General features: G+C 45.4%; 1 protein-coding gene across 7 annotated transcripts in view; it reads left to right on the top strand.

Annotated features, from left to right (window-relative positions):
• SLC35F5 (solute carrier family 35 member F5) overlaps nt 1-16,947 on the top strand; it is a 54,595-nt gene extending 37,648 nt beyond the window's left edge. For 6 of the 7 annotated variants that reach the window (XM_078783593.1, XM_068126575.2, XM_068126550.2 and 3 more), the window contains exons 13-16: nt 8,559-8,649; nt 8,842-8,996; nt 12,814-12,959; nt 15,473-16,947. In XM_078783593.1, coding sequence (XP_078639719.1) covers nt 8,559-8,649; nt 8,842-8,996; nt 12,814-12,910 — 343 coding nt within the window. In that variant the 3' untranslated portion in view covers nt 12,911-12,959; nt 15,473-16,947. The remainder of the gene's footprint in view (nt 1-8,558; nt 8,650-8,841; nt 8,997-12,813; nt 12,960-15,472) is intronic. The other variant, XM_068126559.2, reaches the window with a different exon arrangement.
• The last annotated feature ends 3,510 nt before the right edge of the window (nt 16,948-20,457 follow it).

Genomic DNA, 20,457 nt, shown 5'->3' with positions numbered 1-20,457 from the left:
CAGCGAAATTTAATTGTGTTTTACAAAAAAAAAAAAAAAACTCGAATTTTGAAAGTCGCGCTATGGCAGACCAAGACGGCTGGGTTCCGGTAGAGGAGAGGGAGGCAGGGTCGATCCAGGACCAAAATGAGGGACAAGAGGAGAGTGAAGCAGTGAGGGTAGCAGATTCGCAAAATAGCGTCGTCGCGCACGAGGTTGCGGGCGCGCAAAATGGCGCCTCGAACATAGCCACGACGACCGCGCCCGCGACCGTAGTAGCGCCGCTGGTAGATTTGAACCTTTTTTTTATGCAAATGAAGGCCCTTATGGACAAGAATAATGAAGAAATGGAAAACAGAATGATGGGGGCCCTTATGGGACAAATGGGGAATCGGATGGATGCTCAGAGTGAGCAAATGAGGGCTGATAGTGAGCAAATGAGGGCTGATAGTGAGCGATTGGTGTGAGCGATTAGAGGGCCAAATGGGGGTAATGAGGGACGAAGCGAGGGGTACCGGTGAGGGATTAGACAAGAAATTAGAGGGGTTAGACAATGGGATAGAAGGGGTGAAACATGGGTTAATGGGGGTAGAAAATAGAATGGCTGCCCAGGAGAATCAGATAGAGGGAGTGAAAAATGGGTTAGAGGGGTTAGAAAACAGGATGGAAGGCAAATTGAGGGACATGAGGGACCAAGCGGAAAGGGAAGTTAACCAAATGGGGCAGCAGATAGAGGGGGTCAGAATGGGGGTAGAAACCAAACTGGATGCTCACAGGGAGGAAATGGAGCAGATGAGGGTGGCATCTGGGCAGGAGATGCAAGTGATGGGAGAAGAGATCAGAAGAGGTGTGAGTGAGGAGGTCGGAGGAGTGCGCGAGGAGGTGAGGCACTGTAAGGAGCACATGGAGAAGGAGGTGAGAAAGGGGACTGTAAAATTGCAAGGGGGCATAGAGGACCTGACGCAGGAGGTGGAACAGCTGACGGAGGGACAAAAAGGACTAACGGAGCAGGTTCAAAGGAACACTGCGGTATTAGGGGGGTTAAAAGCGACACAGAAAGAACTAAAAGACGACTTGATAGCGACGAAGAGGGAATGTCAAATGGTACGTGAGGGACTGACAACGAGGTTGGACGAGGTGACAGAGGTAATGGAGACGAAGGACCGGCAGGTGAGGACGCACATGGAAACGGTCAAGGTAGCCTTGGAGGACGAGCTTGAGGAGACGTACCGGGAAATAAAAGAGGTAAAGCAGAAATTAGAAGAAGTGGAAGAAGGGGTGAGCGAAATTAAGAAGCGACGGAGAGGAGATAAGAAAGAGATAAAAGAGGAGATAAAAGAATTGGTCCAAAGTCTGTGTTTGGATCGTGATGATGTGCTCATTAACCGGATGAGGGATTCGCAGGTGATGGAGGAGAAGCGAAGAGGAAGAGGACCCGGTGTAAGTGGTGACCAATATGGTCGTGCGTATGATGCGCCAGGGGATTTAAGGAGCTTGGGGGTCGAGATGGACCCGGGTGTTCGTGAGAGGCCGTTGGTGAAGTGTGCGACAGGTCTGGTGTGCGAAAAAGGAGGTGTGCGAGAAAGTCCGACTCTGGGGTGTGTGAGGAAAAAGTGCGTGCCAAGGAGTGAGGGTGCTGGCGAGAGTGAGTCGGTCGTAGCGCGTGTGCGAGGGAGCACATGGAAGCGCGGTGTGGTAAGTGTTACAGAGGGTGTGACGGGAGAGTGTGCGCGAGAAAGGTGTGTAACGGACGGGTGCATGAGGAAAGAGTGCGCTGTCGAGAGTAAGGGTGAGTGCGCTGTCAAGAGTGGAGGTGAGAGTTGTAAGAGTGACACGGAGCGTGAGTTGGTTGTGACAGGTGAGAAAGGAAGCACACCTGGAATGGTAGAGCGTGAGTGGGAATGCACGCTGGAATTGGTAGTGAGGCACGTGGTTGGGTGTGCGAGTGAGAGCACACCTGATTGTCACAGAGGAGGGGGCGCGAAGAGGTGTGTTGGTGAGGTGTGCGACCAACGAATGTGTGCCAAAGTGTTCGGTGGTCAGGTGTGTGACCAAGGCTGTGAGTGGAATGAGTGTACCTGGGTGTGTAAGGAAAGGTACGAGGAGCATGGAAACGGCTGGATGTGTGAGCAAGGAACGGGCTGCGGGGTGTAAGCATGCAGGTGAGGCATCGAAGGTAACCGGGTTAGAGGTTAGAGCGACTTTTAGCCGAATCGGGCCCTCGGTGCGTGCTGGGCCTCGCTTTGAACGGCCGCGTCCGTGCTCCACTAGGCGGAGCGGGCGGCTGGATAGGAAGGGTCGTCATGGCGACCACGTTTTGTTGAGACGTGCCGGCAGGTCGAGATCGGGACATTGGATGGCTCCACGCCGAGATGGTGCGTGGGATCTCGGCCCGGGTAAACCTCCTTCCCTGCACCGAGTGCGGGACGTATCCAGCCGCTGGCACCAAACAACCCGCATTCATTGCTCGGCTTTACGAAGCCGGGCTTTGGACAGGAATTGGCGCACCGAGAGGCATTAGTGAGTAGACGGGTGATGAGGATAGTGTTTTGGCCCCGAAATTAGAAAAAAGCAAAATTTGATGACGGTATGGGTAGTGATTGGCAAATTTTTGATTTGTTGAAATTTGATGTGCAAAATTGGTAGTGGGAGATGCCCGATGTGGTGGGATGGCATCCCTGCCACCCTTCCCATGAGTGGGGCAAAGGAGCTATAGATTATGGGGTGTATGGCAGTGAAAACTAGCCCGGGTGGGTTAGGTTATATTGTAGGGATCTAGAAGAGATTGACATTAGGTAACGTTAAGTTTAGTTAGTGACTGATACCTGTAGCGGGGACGCAGGTAGATTAGTGTGGATTATAATGACGAGGGAGCGCAATAGTTTAAAGGGACGACTGGGAAGCGCGAGTTTCAGAGGGGAGTAGTTAGATGAGATGATGCCGTGTGTGTGAGAACTGGACAGGTGTGTGGAGCAGTGGATGAGTAGTGAGTGTTGTGGATCAGCGCGAATGCGCTTGGGGAGAGAAGGGTGCAGGCGGCCCCAAGAGTGAGAGCACAGGTGTGCAAGTACAGGTGTGTGGAGAGAGTTGGAGTAAGTGGTACGGAGTGGTGTGTATGGTGCGAAGGTGTGGATGGGGGAAGAGTGGACCCCTTTCACGAGTACCCGGGGCGGGTAGTGTAAGTGTTAGGTAAAGGGTATGGGTAAATTGTGGTTGGATATTGGCATTTGTGGTGCGGTTGCAGAATGGTATTGTGGATGGGTGCATTAGTGTTGTGGAAATGGCTGGGCGTGTGGCCTGTTAGTGTGTGTAGTTGGTTGGGCACTCCACCACTGTGAGGATGTCGGCCAGGTGAGGCCGCAGGTGGGCTCTGGGAGCCGTTAGTGTCAGTGGGGCCCGAGGATCCGGAGGACGGACCCGGGTAGCCCAGTGCCAGAGAGGGCACCGAGTGGGGAGAGCGCCAGAGGGCCTTCCCCAGGTAGTTAGGTTAGGGTGAGGAGCAGGTAAGCTCGGAGGCAACTGCAGTGGTGGAGGTGTGCAGGTGGGTAGACCCGCGGGGAGAGGTACACGCCACAGCCCAGAAATTGTGCGAGGGCACCGGGAGATGAATCGGGGGAGTGAGACCCCAAATTGAAAAGCACCACAGTTTGGTCAATGGGAATTGGTTTTTAGAACCCATAGTGTAAGTTGGCCAATGGATTGGCAGGGAAAGACCCCGGGTAATGTAAAGTTGTTAAAGTCATTTAGGAAATAGTTAGGATTGATGAACCTGTCGCACCATACGCAGCCACTTACCTGTGGTGATGATGACTCCACACCTGTGTTTCTTTGTTCTGTGTGCAGGAAAGGAGAATTGCTGTTTGGATTTGTGAGACGCATCACGACGTGGATGAGACATTGGGGTGATTCCATCTCTCCCTCCTTAGGAGGGACTGATGATGAATTGGTGATGGCAAATTATGATGTTGAGTTGGAGATGGCAAATTTTGATGAGAGTTGAAAATGGCAAATTTGATTGGTTAGGAGGGAGAGAAGACGAATTTGGTTTATGGGAGGAACGGGGAAGACAGTAGGGACGTTTGTTGATTTGTAAAATAGATGTTTATGGGTAGTGTTGTGTTTTGTGGATACAGTAAGGGGTAAGGGAGGGGCAATGTAGGTTACCTGGTGGGGGGGGGGGGGGGGGCGTACGGTAGGAACGTACCTGTCTCACCTGGTTCCCATGTGCCCCCAGTGTGCATTACCTTATATTGCGTGCACTTTTGCGCCCTTACCACCTTACTCACTTGTCTTCTTCTTTTGTCTCCCACCTCCGAGGATCTGGCTTTGGGGCAGAGAGAGAGGAGAGAGAGGTGCTGGCTCCGCAGTTGTGGGCCTGCACTTTCGCTGCTTGCTGCCGGGATCGATACACCATATGGACCGCAATTTTTGTGGCCACCCACAATGGACCGCAGTTCTTTTGCGGGCAAGCACCACCCGTGATGGGCCTATGGGTCAACGTGGCACCTATGCCATACAGGTGAACCACTTTTAGTTGGCCCCCTGACGGCCACAATTCAGAAATGGACGCGGTTGGCGCCTTTCTTTATTTCTAAGGAAGCCAGAACACCAAGTGCACCACACGAAGGCAAGACCAGCGGCAGAACATCGGCCGGCTGCGACACCACCGGTGACTATGAACACTTTATTGGTGCACCGGATGGTGCTGACTGTACATGATGGGGTGGTGCTTTTGGTGCTTGGATGGGGTGCTCTGCACATTATTAAAGGCCGTAAGGCCACAGAGCACTCGTGGGTTGGTGTATCGATGCTGGCATGCGTGCTCTCTCTATGCATAACATCTGCATGTGTTCCTCCAAAAACAGGTCCTGGATCGTAGTGTAAATATCAGTGTAGTCTTGTAAATAATGCTCCCTACCGGCTGTATGTTTAGTTTGAGAATTCTTTCCGCGATTCGGTTATCCTGTGGGTGTGTTTCTGTGAGGAGAAGGGTGCAACGTCGCAGGGGGACATATTTACTCATTTGTGAACATCTGTAAAACTGTCGCACTCAGGGTAGAGTTAATAGTAGAGGGAACTACATCTGAGTGCCACACTAAAGTAGGTAAAAATTTATCGGGTCGGGACGCCCCGAGGGTAGAGAAGGGTGCAATGTTGCGGATATGGGATTTGGCCTCCATCCATATCCGCTTGTAAATATTCCCCTATTTCCCCAATACTCCCCAACTATCCCCAATCCCCCATTCCCTAGTCCCATTGTCTGTAAACAACACTCTGTAGAACCGACCTTCCCCTTTTTCCCCCATTAAATGTCGTGCCCAGGTTCACCGCATCTCACGTAGACAACTATAGGACATCTTGCTAGTTATTCTTAGTCTATGTCAGTTAAGGACTCGTTTCCATTAATTCTGACTCTTCGTTGCACCAGAATGTGATTGTATGGCACCAGTAGTGAGTTTAGGACCTCCCCATACCTCCTCCCATCTTCCTCATGAAACTACAACAACAACTACAACAACAGCGCGCGGGGAGTGTGCGTCCTCACTCCGGCTTGGTTAGCCGCCATTGCCCATGTGCTCGACGGGGTTACCAAATAGGGGCTCCCTGTCAGCTCCTCGTCAAGGGCGGAGCCCGGTAACCCCCCGCACCCAATAAGAAGCGGCGGGCCGATTCCATCTGGGGCGGAGCTAACGAGCCGAGGGCGTGTCACTCCCCGCTGGATATACGCAGCCACTTACCGGACGTGACGTCAGATGCGCCCCCAGCTTGGAGAGAGAAGTAGCCACCTCCGAGCGCTGAGAGACCTCCCTGCATCTTTTGGACCGCGCTTTATCCTGTCCCTGAGCCAAGGTGCACCTTGTGCTATCCATCGACTACCTGCCCTTCCTTGCCATCAATCCCTGTGTGAGTCAGTCTTGTCCCGTTTATCTGTGGTCTGTCGGGAATAAGATAAGTGTGTTTAAGTGCCCACCTTCCTATGCTGTACCTCTTGTCCTTGTAATCTAAACGTTCTGCATACAAATATTATAACCTCCTCCGGAGGTCTTGAGAACTGTACCCCTGGTGTCGTGTCATTCAACCCAGCCGTTGTGTCCTTTCCTTAATTGATTTAGCATAGCGCGATTTGGCCAACGTTCGAGTGTAATCGGGTAAACTGTGCAGACGCGGTCATACCAAACCGCTCGGTAAACTAACATCCAAATCCAAACTCCAAACTAACATCCAAAACTAACATCCAAACTAACATATATAATATGGAATATATATATATATATATATATATATATATATATATATATATATATATATATAGACTTGGCATTTAATATGGAATATTTTTTTTTTCTTGACTTGGGTTTACTTTTTGAACTCGGTATATCAATCTGGTGAGTTTCTTTTACGCTTCGGTGATTTCTTTGTTAAAAGAACCATGTCACTGATTGTCTGTCGCAGCAAGAAGTCAATAACAGGATTATATCACAGGTGGCGTGACAAAATGTACGGACAGGTACATTTGACGATTGGCTTCACAATCGGGTATATAAGGGTTGTTGCGTTCTGTATTAGTGGAAAACAACTGCTGCACGTCTACCAAAGTTATTGCCGCTTCCCCTGGAGATGGTCCGTCAACTCGACAATGCTGTTTGTCATTTAGTGGTGGCTTTACGAAATTCCGGCATGAAACATCGTGCTATTGCTCGGCAGTATGGCATCACTCAAGGTCAGCTGTCAAAGATCCTGAAACGAAATGCTCAGAGGGGTGTCCCTACTCCAATACCGAGGTCAGGACGTCCCCGCAGAACCGCAAGGAGGGATGATCGCCAGCTGCACCGGTTAGTCCGCAATGGCCGTACCAAGTCAGCTAATCGGCTTAGGGCTGAGTGGCAGCAACTGACAAATGTGCCTGTATCCAGAAGGCTCGTCAACCAACGACTGGTTCAAGCAGGCTATCGTGCCAGGCGTCCCCTGGGAAAGCCACGTCTGACCAGAAAACACCGCCAGCGCCGATTGCAGTGGGCCAGAGAGCACCGTCAATGGCAGCCAGGACACTGGAATCACGTGATCTTCAGTGACAAGTCTAGATTTCTGGTCTATCGTCAATATGGCCACCTCCGAGTGCGCAGACAAGTGCATGAAGCCTACAACGAAGATTGTATAGTGCCAAGAGTCCAAGCTGTAGGTGGTGGGGTGACCGTTTGGGCTGCTTTTCATGCAGGGGGCAAAACTGACCTGGTTGTTCTGAATGGAAACCTGAACCAGTTCAAGCACAGGGCCATTCTGGAAGAAACATTGCTTCCATTTGTTCGTGCAGCCTTTCGAGGAAACTTTGTCTTCCAAGATGACAATGCACGGCCTCATCGTGCTCGCATAATCCAACACTTTCTTGCTGACCGTGGTGTAGAGCATATGGAGTGGCCTGCCATGTCCCCGGATATGAATCCGATAGAGAACTTGTGGGCAGAATTAACGCGTCAAATCGACCACTTGGACCAGCAGCCTGCCTCTGTGCGTGAATTGCAGCAGGCTATTGTAACTGCATGGCAAGTGATTCCTGTCCAAACCTTGTCAAATCTCGTGAACAGCATGCCTCAACGTGTACGTGCTCTCCTGAATGCTCGTGGGGGTTACACGAAGTACTGAACTGTAATTTTACTGTCCGTAATCCCAGTCGTAATTTAACTTTTGTTTTTGTTAAAAAAATTTTTTGGCTAATGTGCAAAATAAAGAGATACTTCTGGAAAACGCACAGAAGTTTAACACAGTACTGTCCATGAATTGAGTTCGATATCAGTTTACATCACTTTCAAGGATCAATTTATTTTCTTCGAAATGTCAAATGTGGTTTTTGTTTCTTTTAAAGGTCACATTAACAAAATCTAGAATAATTTCAACATAATTCCAATGAACTTTTGGTTTTAAGTCATCTTGAAAAGTAAGTTCACCCCCACAAAAAAAAAATTCCATATTAAATGCCAAGTCTGTATATATATGGAAAATGAGCTTCATTTATGTTGTATGAAGCAAAGTTTAACATCGCTTATATTCCTTGCTATAAAAGGAATAACACAAAGTGATGAAAGCACGGAACATTTCTGATCTCATTTGTAGCCGATTACATTTGTAGTACAGTTCAACTTCGATTCTTAACCAAGTTGTAAACTCAAATGTGTTGTTTAAGTGAAAAAGGTCAAAATGAAGGTTCTACCATCATCCCAAATTCAAAAGCTCTCTCTCTCTGTCTGTCTCAATTTATTGCGGTTAGAGGCAACCACCTCGGTTGATCTGTACAGAATTCCTATTAAGAAGAGATCGCAAGCAAGCTTTCACCAAAATTGCACGCTCGTCACATGGAAATTATTGGCACACCTTGCACACCTTGAATAAAACCTTGCTGAAATTTTGCTACTGTTTACAGCTGTTTCTGTTGTTCATTAGCTCATGTCTTTTAATGATGTGATATAAATCTGTTTTGTAGCCTATGAATGCAAGGTTACAGAAATTTAGTGAAGCTCCAGAGTTTGCGGAAGAAGTCTCATTTGTCAGTCTGACTATTTTTCTATTTTTGTTTGGGTGAGCAGGGGCTGTTTCTTGACCTCATCACTTGTGGGCACGCTAGCACTCAGCTTAGCAGTCCCTCTTGCTGTGCTTGCTGATGTCTGGTTAAATAAGGTGTGATTTCTTAATGACTTCTGCTTTCCTTTAATGTTATATGTCATGCAAATCTTTGCAAGGAAAGAATTTGGCAATAAAACAATGTTGGCTGCATTTGATGAGTTGTCCAAGTACTGTTGAGATATGCAGTTTTGATAGGTTAGCTGATAAAAGCACTATTTCTACCTTTGTCAACAATGTCCCTGCCAGTTACGTTGCTCGTGGCTCTTCTTCCTGGGCCTTGGACCTCTGCTGTTGGCCTTCGGAGCGGCGGCGTTACTTTGCCAATACAGCAACTGGGATCCAGTCAATGTGGGTCTGCGTCGATCTCTGTCATTCCTATGCCGCAGGTCTCGTTTGCAGAGGTCAGTTATCTAACTGCAAATGTTGCAGTCATTTTTATTTTTTAGCAGAATGAACATCGGAAATTGTGTGGAACAATTAAAAAAGTCAGGTTTTAGTGTTTACCATTTGTAAAAAATGATTAACATTTATGTAATTGGTAATTTAATGGTAACGATGCAGATTTAGGCAGATCGTTGTTTAGATTTGCCATTGAATGTTGAATGTAAATAGCAAAACACAATGGAAAGAAAAACGAGTAGAATTGTCATCGGTAAGTCTCGTAAAGAAAGCACGGATTTTCTTAAAGTGATCGTCCCCAAGTCATGGCATGGATGATGACATCGTCGATGCACACCTCTAACCCCTCATGTTCCATGGTAAGGTCATTGATGTGGTGTTGAAATGCAACGGGGCCGTTCTTTAGACCAAAAGGAAGAACTTAATACTGGTAACGTCCATTCAGTGTCATAAAAGCAGAGATTTTCTTTGCTTGTTCAGTAAGAGGAATGTGCCTGCTCCCTTCAATAAGTCAAACATGCCTTTACTTTAGAATTGAACTCACCTGTGTTGAGTTGCAGGTGCCTGCGATGTAAAAATCACCCATTCAACCAGTTTGAATGGAGAAAAAGAGTCATTCTGCTGTTTTGTGTCACTGTGTGTACCGCAATGAGCATGGAGAAAAGAAAAAAAACCAGAGAATTGTCTGAGGAGGTCAGACACAAGATTGTAACCAAGCATGGACAATCTCAAGGTTACAAGTCCATCTCCAGAGACCTTGATGTTCCTGTGTCCACTGTACGCTATGTTATCAGGAAGTTTAAGGCCCATGACACTGTAGCCAACCTCCCTGGACATAGCCGCAAGAGAAAACTTGATCGAAGATTGCAGCGAAGGATTGTTTGAATGATGGAGAAAGCACCTCGATCAACTGCCAAACAGGTACAAGCTGACCTTCAGACACAAAGTACGAAAGTTTCAACGCGCACCATCCGTCGCCAACTCAATGAAAAGGGGTTCTATGGTAGGAGACCCAGGAGGATTCCACTGCAGAGAGAGAAGAGAAGAGAAGAGAAAAGAAAGCCCGACTGGAGTTTGCCAAAATCCTTCTGGGAGAATGTGCTGTGGACAGATGAGACCAAATTAGAGCTTTTTGGGAAAGCACATCATCTCTATGTTCATAGAAAACAAAATGAAGCCTTCAAAGAAAAGAACACCTTCTCTCCAGTCAAACATGGAGGAGGTTCAGTGATGTTTTGGGGATCCTGTGCTGCCTCTGGCACTGGGTGCCTTGAATGTGTGCATGGCATCATGAAATCAGGAGAATACCAAGGCATTTTGGAGCACAACGTTCAACCCATTGTCAGAAAGCTGGGTCTCCGTTGAAGGTCATGGGTCTTGCAGCAGGACAATGACCCCAAAGACACTTCAAAAAGCACCCAGGAATGGTTCAAGACAAAACACTGGACTGTTCTGAAGTGGCCAGGAATGAGTCCAGATATAAATGTCATTGAACACCTGTGGGGAGATCTGGAAGCAGCAGTTGGGAGAAGGCACCCTTCAAATCTGGGAGAACTGGAGCAGTTCACACAAGAAGAGTGGGCCAAACTGCCAGTAGAGAAGTGTAGGAAGCTCATTCATGGCTATAGGAAGCACTTGACTGCAGTTATTATGTCCAAAGGTCATGCTACCAAATATTAAGTCTAGGGTGTCGATAACTTTGTCAATGCCATTTCTTTTTATTTTCTGATTTAAAAATACATATTAAGTTCTGAATCAAAAACAAAGGTTCTGTAATATTAACAGTGAAATAAAGAATTGTGGAGACCATATACTTTTGTGAATTTCAACTTATTTTTAGAGAAAATTGTGAGTTATTTGAAAAAAGTGCAAGGGTGCCAATATTTTGCCCATGACTAGGCCTTGCCCAGGACAATTTTTTTCCCCAAAGATTTTCTCACCATTCCTATCTATTCTTCATTGATCTCACAACTTCCCCTCCCCACTCACCAATTTATTTTAAAAATCCTGTTTTCTGTTTCATTGCTAAATCATTGTCTGGATGCTGAAAACCCCTTCCAATTGCTCACTTATTTCTTTCAATAATGTGCTTGCTTCGTGTGTCTTCATTGGCTTGCATTGAGACATCAATCCCTTAACAAAGTTTCCTAGTCCTCAGATGAAGCCATGATCTTTGTCTCAAACAAAGATCATCTTGATTTGAAGTGGACTAAATTTGGTGAGTCCTGCATTTAGACCGATACATAAAAAGTATCTCCTCTGTTTGTTTTGGCATCCAATACATCATGCGATTTTTGCATACCGACAGAACTGCTTGACTGACATGTTCTGATGTATGGAGTAAGCGCAGACGTATGAGAGTATTTATTACAAATGATGGAGGTAAAATGTCCACGGGCAGTGCTTCAGCATTTTTATTTCAGCCAGCATTGTTTAAAGGTAGGTCTAAACACACAAATAGCAAAGCCATTTCATTATTGATGCCATGTGGCTATTGGCTTTGGAAATGAATGAATTCCTACCTGTAAGTTACCACGTCGAGTTAAATTTACATGATGTTCAACCAGGGATGTGGGCCCTAACGAAAACAACCAGTGGCTGTAGACCATGAAAGAGAGTCTCTTGACAATTATTGTAAAAAGGTTTCGTTAAGTCGATGAAAAGGGCATGTTGGCATAATTGCAAAGAATTTCTCTGACTCATTTCGATAAACTTCCGTGCCTTAGGTTTTTAGAGATGGTGTAGCATTTTGTTTTGGAAAAAAGTGGTATTTTGCACTTTGATCTATTTATTTTACGTAATTGCTTCATGCCTGCGTGACTCCCTTTGGGCAGCATTTCGTATTGCCAAGTGCCACGGTTACATAGAAGTGTGAATATGTGTAAGAACACACACTGTTCACTGTTCAGTCCCTGCATCCAGAGATTCCTATTATGACAAATTATTTGTAGCTCTGTAATGCTCGCTCCTGCTAGAGCAGTGTTTCTCAGTCCGGTTTACCAGACGACCCACCCATCCCGATATTTGGTCACCGCGGCCCGTTATCCCTACAAGAGTTGAGTATTAAATAAAACACCCAGGTGGAGAAAACTAGACTGGGCCTATTAGTGCCAGCCCTGACTACAGGAGCAGCAAAAAGGCTGGAATCTGGGCCATTTTTATTTCCTTTTTTGCACAAATGTCAATTTGGAGACTCGTCTTACTCGGCGAACATCGTAGCTCACTCTCAACATCGATCAGCCTATTTCTGACCTTAGTTTTGATCACTACTAAGCTTGAGAATGCGAGTTCACATCTAGGTAAGTCATCGGGAACATTACTAGGACTTGTGTAACTACTTCGCACAGACAACTCGCAGCTCCTCTGGAAACCCACTTGCGCCCTTGGGGGGGGTCACAACCCGCTGTTTGAGAAACACTGTGATGGAGTGATACATTTGAGCAACACATGAAAATGCTGTTTAAATGATTATTATGCAATTGTTTCATTGTCGTCAGGTACATTCATCAACTTTATATTGGCCTCATTTTCAAATGACAGCAATATTGCTATGTAGTTCCATTACATAAAGTAGGAACCTGCTCTGAGTGTGGCCCTGTGCTGGCTGCATCTTTTCTTGCATGTGAAGGAGTTGAGCACCCATGAATTGTGTAATTTGTTGTTGACCTACAGAAAAGTTGTGCCAGTTTGGAATATCTTCTTGGTGAATTATGCAAATTAATCCTGACAGTGTTATGGTAAATTAAAAATAAATAAATTAAAGACTCAGCATCTCTACTTTATCTCCATACTCTTGCTGCTTTTCCGGTTTCTACCTAGGGCATCTGAAGATGCGGAGCAATGCGAGTCTCTCATCTCCCTTGACCTGGTCTCCTCTCTTGACCCTCCCACGGAGTTCCCCCGGAGTGGTCCATGATGAAGAGACAGCAGGCAGGAGGGCTCAAGGAGGAGACTGGAACGAACAGGTATTGCACATGTAAAATGGTAAAGTGAAAGAAGTGCAGAGAATTTGATGAATGTTTTTGATACATTTTATTTTTCCACAAAAGACAAGAACATATAAGAGCGGATGTAAAGTTTCACAGATAGATTATATTTTTGGCAGAAGGGGTAAGTGGAAGGAGGTCAAAGACTATGTAAGGTCATACCTGGCGATGTAGTAATACCGCAGCATCGAATGTTGGTTTTAGACATGGTTATCAAGAGAGTGAAATGATGTAAGCAACAATAAAAACCAAAAGCGAGGTGGTGGAAACTGGGAGACGAGGAGTACAGGGAAGTATTTTTTGAACGAGTCTTTTGAGAGAGATGAGAGCAGATGAAGTATGAAAAGGGAGCTCTGGGTGGGAGAATATTTCAACCAGGATCAGGAAGGCTGGAAAAGCGATTTTGAATAAAACTACAGGTAAACAAAAGGGTGATAAAGAGACCTGGTGGTGGGATAGGGAAGTACAGGAGGTGATTCAGGAGAAAATGAAGTGGGGTGACGTCAATGACCAACAAAGTGGAGATGAGTTTAGGAAAGCAAATAAGAGAGTAAAGAACGTGGTAGCAAAGGCATAAGCTTGCACAAGGATGTATGATGATTTGGATACAGAGGAGGGATAGAAGAATATCTTTAGAATTGCAAAAGTCAGAGACAGCTCAGCCAAAGATAACTCCCAGATACGAATGATAAGAAATAGGGGCAATACCCCTGGGCGCTCACCTGGTAGAATAAAGCAGGATAGAATAAAGCCTGGTGTTGGCTTAGCGGTTAGGGTGCCGGCTTAGGATCCTGGGTTCGAATCCCGGTCGATCACTGAATTAACACCAAGGGGGTTGACTCAGCCTGTCATCCTTCCGAGGTTGGCAAATTGAGTACCAGCTTGCTGGGATGAATGATCCCGGTGTATACCCTGGTTTAGAATAGGTACACCGAACCCCTGCGCATCGTAAGAGGCAACGAAGGGTTGGCGCCAGGAAGGGCATCCGGCCATAAAAACATTGCCTCAAACAGGGAACCATGATTGTCATGGGGCCCGCAAGGCTAACCCCCGCTCTAGCGGGGAAAATGGCCTTAAAACGATCATTCATTCACTACACTGACTAAAGGTATTTCAAACAATATCAAGGTATTTAAACCAATTTCAATGGTTGCTGGAAGACAGGGCAGCATGTACAATCATACGAACGTGATCATAAGGCTTTAAACAAACAAAAAAAAAACAATATATTTTGGGGGGAAACCTCCCTCCATCCCGGTAGACCCCCTTAGGCCCCGACTTTTCTAATGCCGTGAACAAACATTGGTAAATCACAGGTGATGAAGGTTGTGGTTAAGCTTCATCGAAATTGTGTCTGTAGTTTCAGAGAAAAAAGCAAATTCCCATTTTTCGGGGTCAAACCTGGATCCCGGTGGGAGAAAAATTATTTGTAGCTCGTTAGCCTGATTACCCGACTCGTTAGCCTGATTTTTGCCTCATGATTTGCATGAGGGTGGTTCATTACTCAGTCAGTTGTAGCTTATGACATCACGATATTTGAGGATGCACACTAAAGACCCCCTTAGATCCAGATTTTATTTATTTATTTATTTTCATGCCATGAACAAACTTGAGTTGCAACACACAAAATATCATTTGTGCCAAGTTTGGTCACAATCCCATCAGCGGTTTCAAAGAATAAGTTGCAAGTGTTTACGGACTGACAGATGAATGGACGATGCACCAGATAAACTACATTCCAGGTGAGCTATAAATGAGGACAATACAGTGCTGAGAGATGATGCAGAGATATGAATGAATGAATGATCGTTTTGAGGCCATTTTTCCCCGCTAGAGCGGGGGTTAGCCTCGCGGGCCCCATGACAATCATGATTCCCTGTTTGAGGCAATGTTTTTATGGCCGGATGCCCTTCCTGACGCCAACCCTTGGTCGCCTCTTACGATGCGCATTGTGCAGGGATACGGTGTACCTATCCTAAATCGGGGTACACGCCAGGATCATTCATCCCAGCAAGCTGGTACTCAATTTGCCGACCTCGGAAGGATTACAGGCCGAGTCAACCCCCCTGGCGTTAATTCAGCGATCGACCGGGATTCGAACCCAGGATCCTAGGATCCCAAGCCGGCACCCTAACCGCTAAGCCAACACCAGGCTTAGATGATGCAGAGATAATGAAACAGAAAACCAAATACTGCATTGGAGTCATCAGAAAGAACCAAAAAAAGTAGAGCAAAGATGCAACACAAATCAAGAAGAGAATGGTAAAGAGGAGATTGAAAACATACTTTTAGAAACTGCTAAATGAGGAGAACCCAATAATTCAGAGGGCAGATCCTGCTGCAAACCAAGGGACAACAAGAACCATGCAGAAGGAGGAGGGAGGGAGAGCGTTAGTAAGAATGTAAAATAGTAAGGCTGTGTTGACCTCTTGCGCATAGCTGAGTTGAATCAAAGTGTCTGGTTCCTGTCATAGTTGTCATTTATTTTGCAGGACCCGCATTGAGAATAAACAGTGTTGCGTCGCCTGGCATGGGGCCCAGCTCATGCTGGCACTATTTGCACGCGCTGCTCAACTGCAGGACTGCTTCATCCCACTGAACAGCAGTTGGTACGCTTGCTGGGCAATTATTGGAAGAAAAGGACTCTGGGAGATTTCCCTCCTCCGCCTCGTCCATGTGATGTGTTGCAGGATCTGTCCTGTTGCTACCTCATGGTCTCTGTTCCTTGTTTTGATGTTTTTTTTTCAGCCATGGGTCGCATTTTTACTCACTAAGGAAAAGAGGCTAAATTGAGATATTGTGAGTTGATCTTGGAAACAGGAGCTTTATCGATTTAACCTTAAGTTCCACACTAAAGTGTAGTTCAGTCCTTGTCTCTTATTGGCTGTTGAAAGTGTCTGGAAACCTAAAACGAAGTTTTCCGCAATGACGAAACCACTCTTCCTCACTTCACTTTGCATTACAATACCCGTCGTGTATTGCAGGATGTGCATTTTTATTTCGTTTTATTCATCACGTGGCGTTACTGGCCGTACAGAAGTGTTTCGTTCCGCCTGTACCGGTACTCGTATTCTCGTTTGGGTGTGGAAGTGCCTTAGCCCATGCTATAGATCGTTATTTTTTATTCATCTCTCGGCTGCATAACCAAAGATCACCTTTTTGCCCACGGCTCTTGGGTTCAGCTCGGCAGCGAGGTTTTATCAGGAGTGATTTAAGGGAAATTTTTTGGAGTTTATCTCTATTTCACACACTAACATCACAATGTGCGACGAGTATCTCATCATACTTTTCTCGGCTCTCGCTTGGTGAAAGTGTTTAGCGTGCTCGGTGGAATCGAGTGACTGTCTCTGCTTCAGCCCAGAGTTCAGGGACCCGACTCGTTAGCCTAGGGTTTGATTTTTGCCTCATGATTTTCATGAGTGTGGTTCATTGCTCGGTCAGCTGTAGCTTATGACATCGCGATATTTGAGGATACACAGCTGTTGTGGTAGTATTAATGGTATGGATAATTGCAATTTTGAGCACGTTTTAAACAGGTTGGTCCTTGTGGACTGGAAATCGCAAGTGCAAGTGGGTTGTTGGACATGATTAGTTGTTTTGGGAATAGCTTGCATCCAACTTGGAGATGATTGTTGTTGTAATATCCCGCAGTGGAAATGTATTGTAATTTGGGGATGTTAACAAACGGTACTATATAATGTAAAGCTTGCGCTCGATTCTGACCACTGGGGATTGTGAATCGATAGGAAAGCACATGCTGGTTACGCAACGGTCTACAACTCGTCACTTTTTGGTGATGTCACTTCTGTTGCTGTGACAGGAAGTTACACCCTTTGTAGATTTTTTTTTTTTTTTTTAATGAATCTGTTAAATGTGTTTATATAAATGCAAATGTGTTTATGGATTTATTTGCTGTATTTGCAGAGATATTTATATTGTTTGATTAAAGCAGATCTGTGATTATCAATTATTGCTAATGTAGTTTGATTGTGGAACATATATTGTTGTACACCGCACCTTTCCTATTCCATCCCCAGGCACTGCATTACGTCATCGCCGGGCACTGAAGGGGACCCGGCGATGACGCGTGCTGAAAGGGAGTACTCAGTGTTCATACTCCGGATTCTTTCTTGTTTGTCTGGACGATATCTCAGCCATCCTTTGACCTAGAAAGCTGAAATTTCAGCACAATAGTAAACAAGTGCTTTGGCAAAAACTATATATTTTTTGTTTTTTCATTAATCAATTAATTGATTAATTACTTAATTATTATCGGTTAATTAAGGACTTATTTATTTCCTTTCTCATCTGGGCAATATCTCGGGCACCTTTTGAGTTCGGAAGCTGATATTTGGACACGGCAATGACCAAGTGATTTGGCTGCAAAGGCTATTTTTGATTAATTGATGAATCAATTAATCGATTAATTATTGATTAGTCAATGAATTTTTTATTTTTTTTGATGACATAATTTTTCAAGAAGTTACAGTTTCGGATGAAACACTGGTGGTTTAGGTATGCTATTAGCCAATTGATTAAGAAATTATTTTATGATTATTGTTTATTGATTTTTATTATGCAATTAATCAATCAATTATTGTACACCTCTCCCTCACAATACCATCTCTATGTGCTGCACGGGGGCATCGCCGGGCGCCAAAGGCGGACTTTGGAAATCGCCATGAGATTGTGGTGCACCAAGACGCAGGTCTCACTATCGATGTTGCGCCATTCTTCACCATTCAATGGCCACTTCCAGTTGATAGAGATTCTGGGTGGATATAGTGACCTAATGACGTACCTGTTCAAGGTTTTCAGCCTAATAGTCCAGCGGAATTGTGAAAAAGCATGTTGTAGCGTCATTATGAACTTTTTTTGTTGATTCATTATCTCTGAGCTATCAGAATCAGGCAGGTGCCAGACTGGGACCCTTGAGGAATTTTTCTTAGAGGCAAAAAACAAAATGGCCGCCACTGATTTCCAATGAATTTTGTTTTGTGCAATATCTTCACTTCTAATGTACTTAGAAGAACAAATTTTGGTGACTATTATTATGTTTTCAAGGTCAAAGATTCCGATAATGATACAATTCAAGTTGTATATATAACACATTTATTGTGAGGCAGTTGCAGGAGAAGTACATGGAGAAGAGGAAGAAGTTGTTTCTTGGGTTTGTTGATCTGGAGAAAGCATTCGATAGGGTTCCACACAAAGTATTGACATGGGCATTGAGGAAGTTAGGAGTGGAGGAATGGTTGATCAGAGTAGTGATGGCAATGTACAAAAGAGCGTGCACAGCTCCCTTTTTACACAGCCTGCTTTTTAAGGATGAAGGACAGGAACAGTGGTGAGTTTGAGGTGAAGGTGGGAGTGCATCAGGGGTCGGTACTAAGTCCACTACTATTTGTAGCTGTGACGGCGGTGCTGGCTCAGAACGTAAAGGAGAGTTTACCGTGTGAGTTGTTGTATGCAGATGATCTGGTGTTGATTGCGGAAAGTATGGATGGACTGAAGGAAAAGATGAACAAGTGGAAGGAATGTTTGGAGACAAAAGGTCTGAAGATGAATATAGGAAAGACGAAGGTGATGGCAAGTGGTAAAGCATGTGGTGAGGTGGAAAGAACTGGGAAGTGGTCATGTGCTGTGTGCAGGAAGGGTGTCGGAGTGAACTCCATTCAATGTACAATGTGCGCTGAGTGGGTTCATCAAAAATGTAGTGGTCTGAGAGGGTCATTAACCAGTGTGGCAGCTACATTCAAATGTAAGGTGTGCACAGAGGGAGCTGCAGATGGAGGAAATGTTGAGTTGGATCTTGGAGACGGCGTGAAGCTGGAAGGTGTGAAAACATTTTGCTACCTCGGAGACATGCTGAATGGAGAAGGTGGATCAGTTTTGGGAACTGAGTGGCGTGCTGATGAGGAGGGGAGTGTCGTTGAAGCTGAAGGGAAAGGTGTATGCTGCATGTGTGAGAAGTGTTATGATTTATGGGAGCGAGACATGGGTAATGAACGTAGAGCAACAACGAAGGCTGGAAAGGGTGGAAATGCGAATGGTTCGGTGGATGTGCGGAGTATCGTTGAGAGAGAGGAAGACAAATGATGAATTGCGAAAGATGATGGGAATAGAGCCTGTGATTGATGCTGTGAAGAGGAACAGGTCGAGATGGTTTGGTCATGTGTTGAGGAAGGATGAAAGTGACTGGTTGAGAAGAGTGATGGAAATGAATGTAGAAGGAAGTAGAGGATGGGGAAGACCGAGAAAGACTTGGCTAAAGATGGTGGAAGAAGAAATGCGGGCAAGGGGGTTAACAAGGAGAGATGCAGAAAATAGGGCAAAATGGAGAAGATTGTCATGGGGACCGCAAGGCTAACCCCCGCTCTAGCAGGGAAAATGGCCTTAAAATGCATGTTGTGTTGTTGTTGTGGATATATATATATATATATATATAACACATGTATCATACTTTGAAGATGGCATCCACCGATAACGATAAAATTCAGATAGAGTCATCGATTCACATTACTTCTAATGACCCTCATTCAGAACAACCAGAACAAACTGATTATCACCGGAAAAGATCCAACACCAGTACAAACATGGAACAATTCCATTCTTGGGAGACGGGATCTGAAAACACAACATGAAGAAGCAGATGTCATCATCATCCATCATTTAGTCCAAATAGTGTCAGGTATCAGTGAGGACTCGCACATCAAAGTTGTCTGCGACGATACAGATGTCTTTGTCTTGCTGCTTCATTTCTACCTCAAGGAAAAGATGACTGTGAATGTCAGCATGGAGAGTCCATGTGCTGGGAGGGCCAACATAGACATACGGCAGACAGCACTGAAACACAAAAGTGAATGAATGAATATCTACCTGCTCTACATGCTCTGACTGGATGCGATACTGTGTCGTATTTATTTGGCATTGGAAAGGCCACAGCATTGAAGGTACTAATGAGAGGACATCACCTCACCTTACTTGATCAGATGGAAGCAGACAAGGAAAAGATGATATCTGAAGCAACGACTTTTATTGCTGCCTGTTATGGTTCCAAAGTGGAAGGTGATATGGCCACACACCGGTATCATTTGTGGAAGTCAGAGATGGCCAACTCTAAGATTATATCTGCTCCAAAATTAAAGTCGTTGCCCCCATCACATGATGCCTTTGTTCAGCATATACAACGTGCTCATTATCAAGTATTGATATGGAAATCAGCCACTCAGCCAGACCCTCCAAACTTGGACCCCATTCAGTACGGATGGCAAGAAGGTGAGGACGGTGCAACTTTGTGTCCAACCACACTCCCACCTGATGTGTCTGCTGCACCGGTCACCATTCTGCAGCTGATTAAGTGTGGATGCTCCACCAGTCGGCCCTGTTCTACAGGGAAGTGTGGTTGTGTGCTAGCACAGATGCCATGTTCGATATTTTGCAGTTGTAGTGGTGAATCATACTGCTGTAACGAACA

The sequence above is a fragment of the Myxine glutinosa genome, chromosome 1 (genome assembly GCF_964187855.1).
Source record: "Myxine glutinosa chromosome 1, kmMyxGlut1.1, whole genome shotgun sequence".
NCBI lineage: Eukaryota > Metazoa > Chordata > Myxini > Myxiniformes > Myxinidae > Myxine > Myxine glutinosa.
This window is presented reverse-complemented; position numbering and strand designations above follow the sequence as displayed.